The sequence below is a fragment of the Macrobrachium rosenbergii genome, chromosome 13 (genome assembly GCF_040412425.1).
Source record: "Macrobrachium rosenbergii isolate ZJJX-2024 chromosome 13, ASM4041242v1, whole genome shotgun sequence".
Classification (NCBI taxonomy): domain Eukaryota; kingdom Metazoa; phylum Arthropoda; class Malacostraca; order Decapoda; family Palaemonidae; genus Macrobrachium; species Macrobrachium rosenbergii.
The window spans coordinates 69445435-69448966 of NC_089753.1; the positions used below are offsets into that span (position 1 = coordinate 69445435).

Genomic DNA, 3532 nt, shown 5'->3' on the forward strand with positions numbered 1-3532 from the left:
CCACGGTCACCCCGTGACGGCTCTGCTCCACCCATACCACTCCCAAGCCTGAAAGACACAGGTGCTGACATCTCACTGATCATCCAAGATCAGGTGCCTGCTGGAGTCCAGGTTAACCAAAATGGGAGGGTGACAATAATGTGGATGGACATTGTAAAGAAAGACATCCCCTCCATCCTACTGAGAGTGACCATGTCCCACCTCTCCATGTTACATTGTTTGGGTGTAGTAACCTCAACAGGCAGGGCTTCAACCTCCTGCTGGGCAAAGCTCTTTTGAGAGGAGTGCAACATGTGCTGCTTTGGTGCATGTTTGTCACTCCCCCTGAGCCACAGGATATAGCCAAGATTCCAGAGAAGGGGGACACGTGACTGAAAGGCATCAGCCTGAGCGAAGTGGCTTGTATGAGGGAAGATCTTGCACCACCCATTGCAAAAGAGACAGCCTCAGATCCCACCTTGCGTCTGACCACAAACACAGACCCTGTGGCCCCCAACCTGGATAGGGCCAGCCTTATTTCCTCCCAGCAGGCTAATGAAACCCTCCAGTCCTTTCGGGAGGAAGCCTACTTGAGAAAAGAGGAGATTGTGGATGTCTCAAAGGAGAATAACTAATGGAGAATGAGGTGCTCTACAGCATTTCCCGTGAGTTTAACAAGCCTGTTGAGGCCATCCATCGGCAGGTGGTGGTGCCTTGAAACCTTAGGGGCCCAGTTCTGAAAATAGTCCATGACAAAGTCGGTGGGCACTTCGGGGTCTCCTGCACCGCCAGCCTGATAGAAGGAAAATTCTTCTGGCTAAGCCTACGCAAGAGCGTCAAGGAGTATGTCGCCTAATGTTAGATCGCGGAATATCCAAACCAGGCCGTACCTTGGACCCCACTCCAGAAAATTCAGTTTGCAGGCGTCTCTTTCCAAGAGGTCCTGGTTGACTTCAAGAGCCCAATGCACCCCAGCAAGAAAGGAACACCTATCTTCTTACCATGATGGACTGGTTCACCTGGTACCCAGAAGTGATCCCAGTCCGGAGCGCTAGCTCCAAGAATGCAGAGCAGGACTTGAATTTCTTCTGCTGCTTCGGGTTCCCTGCTTTCTTTCAATCTGACCATGGCTCTCACTTCATGCCAAAGGAGTTCCAGGATAAAATGGTCAGCAACTGTGCTACCTACATCACCTCGACTCTGTACCATCCAGAGAGCCAGGGGGTGATTGAGAGATTTCACTAGAACCTCAACATGGTCACCATCAAACTATCACAGGAGGGCCCAAAGGACTGGAAGGAGAATTTGCCCATGCCCTGTTTACCATATGCCAGGACCAGTTGGAGACCATAGGTTACAGTCCCTTCGAGCTGCAATATGCACACTCCACTTGGGGGCCACTTGATGTTCTCTACGAGGTTTGGGAAGATCCCAAAAAGACTGCCTGGGTGAAGGAACTGCCCAACATACAAGCCAAACTCAAGGCAGCCTGGGATATAGCCCAGGTCTCCGATGCTGTATCCCAAAACAGGACAAAATTGCGAATGGACAAAAGAGCCAGAGAATTCAGCTTCGAAGTGCACTGGGGCCAAATACCATTGGATACCAACTTTACCAGACCCCATGAGATCCTTGAGAAGAAGGGTTGGTTAAACTACCTGGTGAACTGCAGGAAGTGACAGGCAAAATGGCTCCATGTAAACCTCCTGAATCCATACCAACAGAGGGCAACAATGATGGGAGCTACCAAACTGGACCAACTGAGGGAAGATCTGGTGTGAGTCATACATTAGACCCAGGTACCAGAAACTCCAACCTCGAGTACGCCACCCCATCCCTAAATGACAGCCAATACCCACAGGTGGTACAAGACGTCCTATGACTTACCTCAGTCCTAGAGCATGACATCCAGCTGGAGGAAGACACAAAGCCCATAGCACAGGGCTACTACCGGTTTAACCCCCAGAGGGCTGAACGAGTGAAGGCCAGGTCCAGCTCCAGTTGCAAATAGGCCTCATAGAGGAGAGCAGGAGTCCATGGGCTGTGCCAGTAGTACTGGTGCCAAAGAAAGAGAGTGGGGGAAGTCCGGTTCCATATTGACTTCAGGAAGTTGAACACTGCCACCAAGCCCAAGCCCTACCCCCTCCTCCACATTGAAGCTTGCCTGAACAGCATAGGCCATTCCCTTTACATGACTAAGATCACTCTGGAAAAGGGATGCTGGCAAGTGTCATTGTCAGAGAAGTCATGCCCTCTGACCACATTCACTACTCAAGACACCCATTATCAGTGCAAGGTGATGTCCTTTGGCCATTGGAATGCCCCTAGCTAATTCCCAACACTCATGAGTAAGGTTTTGATAGGGATCCCAAACTGTGTTGTCTGTCTGGATGACATTGTCATTTACTCATAGACCTGGAAAGAACATCAGATTTTGCCATGGGTGTTAGAGGCTCTCCAGCTAGCAACCTCATGATCAACTTAAAGAATGACAATTTGGGGCATCAGATACAACATACCTGGGGCATGTTGTAGGAGGAGGGGAGAATCATGGCCAAAGATGCCAATGTCTGTGGCATCCAGGATGTAACATATCCCAAAACAAAGAAGGAGGCCCAATGGTTCTTGGGTATAGTCCAGTACTTTCTCCATTTCATCTCAAACTTCTCTCAAGTGGCTGCCCTGATCACTCCCTTGTTCAAGGGCCTGCAGCAGTTCATTTGCACCCCAGAACGTGAGAAGGCAATTGACCATTTGAAGAAGTGCCTGATGAACTGGCCTCTATTACGTACACTTGACTATGACCAGCCATTCTATCTGGCAGTTATTGCCGATGACGTAGGGGTAGATACAGTCCTGTTCCAAGGGAACAACCAACTCTGGTATCAAATAGCTTACTACTTCAAGAAGGTGAATCATGTGCAGACCCATTATAGCACAATAGAAAAAGAGCTCTTGGGTATTGTGCTGGCCATTAAACACTTTTAATTGTATCATGCAGACCACCGATTCCCTCCAACCGTCTGACAGACCACAATCTCTTAATTCAGTGACTTGCTCACAGTGGCATGTACGGTACCTATGACTCTGGAGCCTTCCCAGAGCAGTTATCCAGAGTTTGTATAGAGAAATTGTAAGAAGGTATGACTTTTCTCCAGCTCACAGCAGAGAGCATGCCCTAACGCCATTGTGTCTTAATTTTGCATGTTGCAGGTGTTAATTTTATGTTCATGTATAACCTTTTCAATTTCCTGTTGCTGCAAAAGAGCAGTACCTTCATGTTTATTTTGTGCTGTGGTGGGTTAGTTGCATGTCATTTCAAGTCCTACTATTTAATTATTTACCCTAACTGCCTAATCGACTGATTTTTGCAATTTCATCTTGCCTACCTCTGCATTAAGTCTCAAAATTAAAGTAAAATATCTAGTGGAAACTTAATTATTTCTAAATATTGTTTTACAAGATCCCCTATTACATAAGGGCTATGGATGAAGTCCGACTTAAAGTAGCTGCAGCCCTCACTTACAGAGGTTCCATCCCGTTCAAGGATAGA

At 47.9% G+C, this 3532-nt stretch overlaps 1 protein-coding gene across 1 annotated transcript; it reads left to right on the plus strand.

The window, feature by feature from the left end:
- The first annotated feature begins 404 nt into the window (after positions 1-404).
- On the plus strand, positions 405-1658 carry LOC136844850 (uncharacterized). Its single transcript, XM_067114086.1, has 3 exons — positions 405-587; positions 955-1203; positions 1314-1658. Exons 1-3 carry the CDS (start codon positions 405-407, stop codon positions 1656-1658), a joined length of 777 nt encoding a protein of 258 aa, XP_066970187.1.
- Positions 1659-3532: the final 1874 nt, after the last annotated feature.

Coding starts and splice junctions, on each gene's coding strand:
- LOC136844850 (XM_067114086.1), top strand. CDS start 405: ATGAGGGAAGATCTTGCACCACCCATTGCAAAAGAGACAGCCTCAGAT. Junction 588..954: donor ACTTGAGAAAAGAGGAGATT/GTGGATGTCTCA, acceptor AATGCACCCCAG/CAAGAAAGGAACACCTATCT. Junction 1,204..1,313: donor ACCATCCAGAGAGCCAGGGG/GTGATTGAGAGA, acceptor ACCATATGCCAG/GACCAGTTGGAGACCATAGG.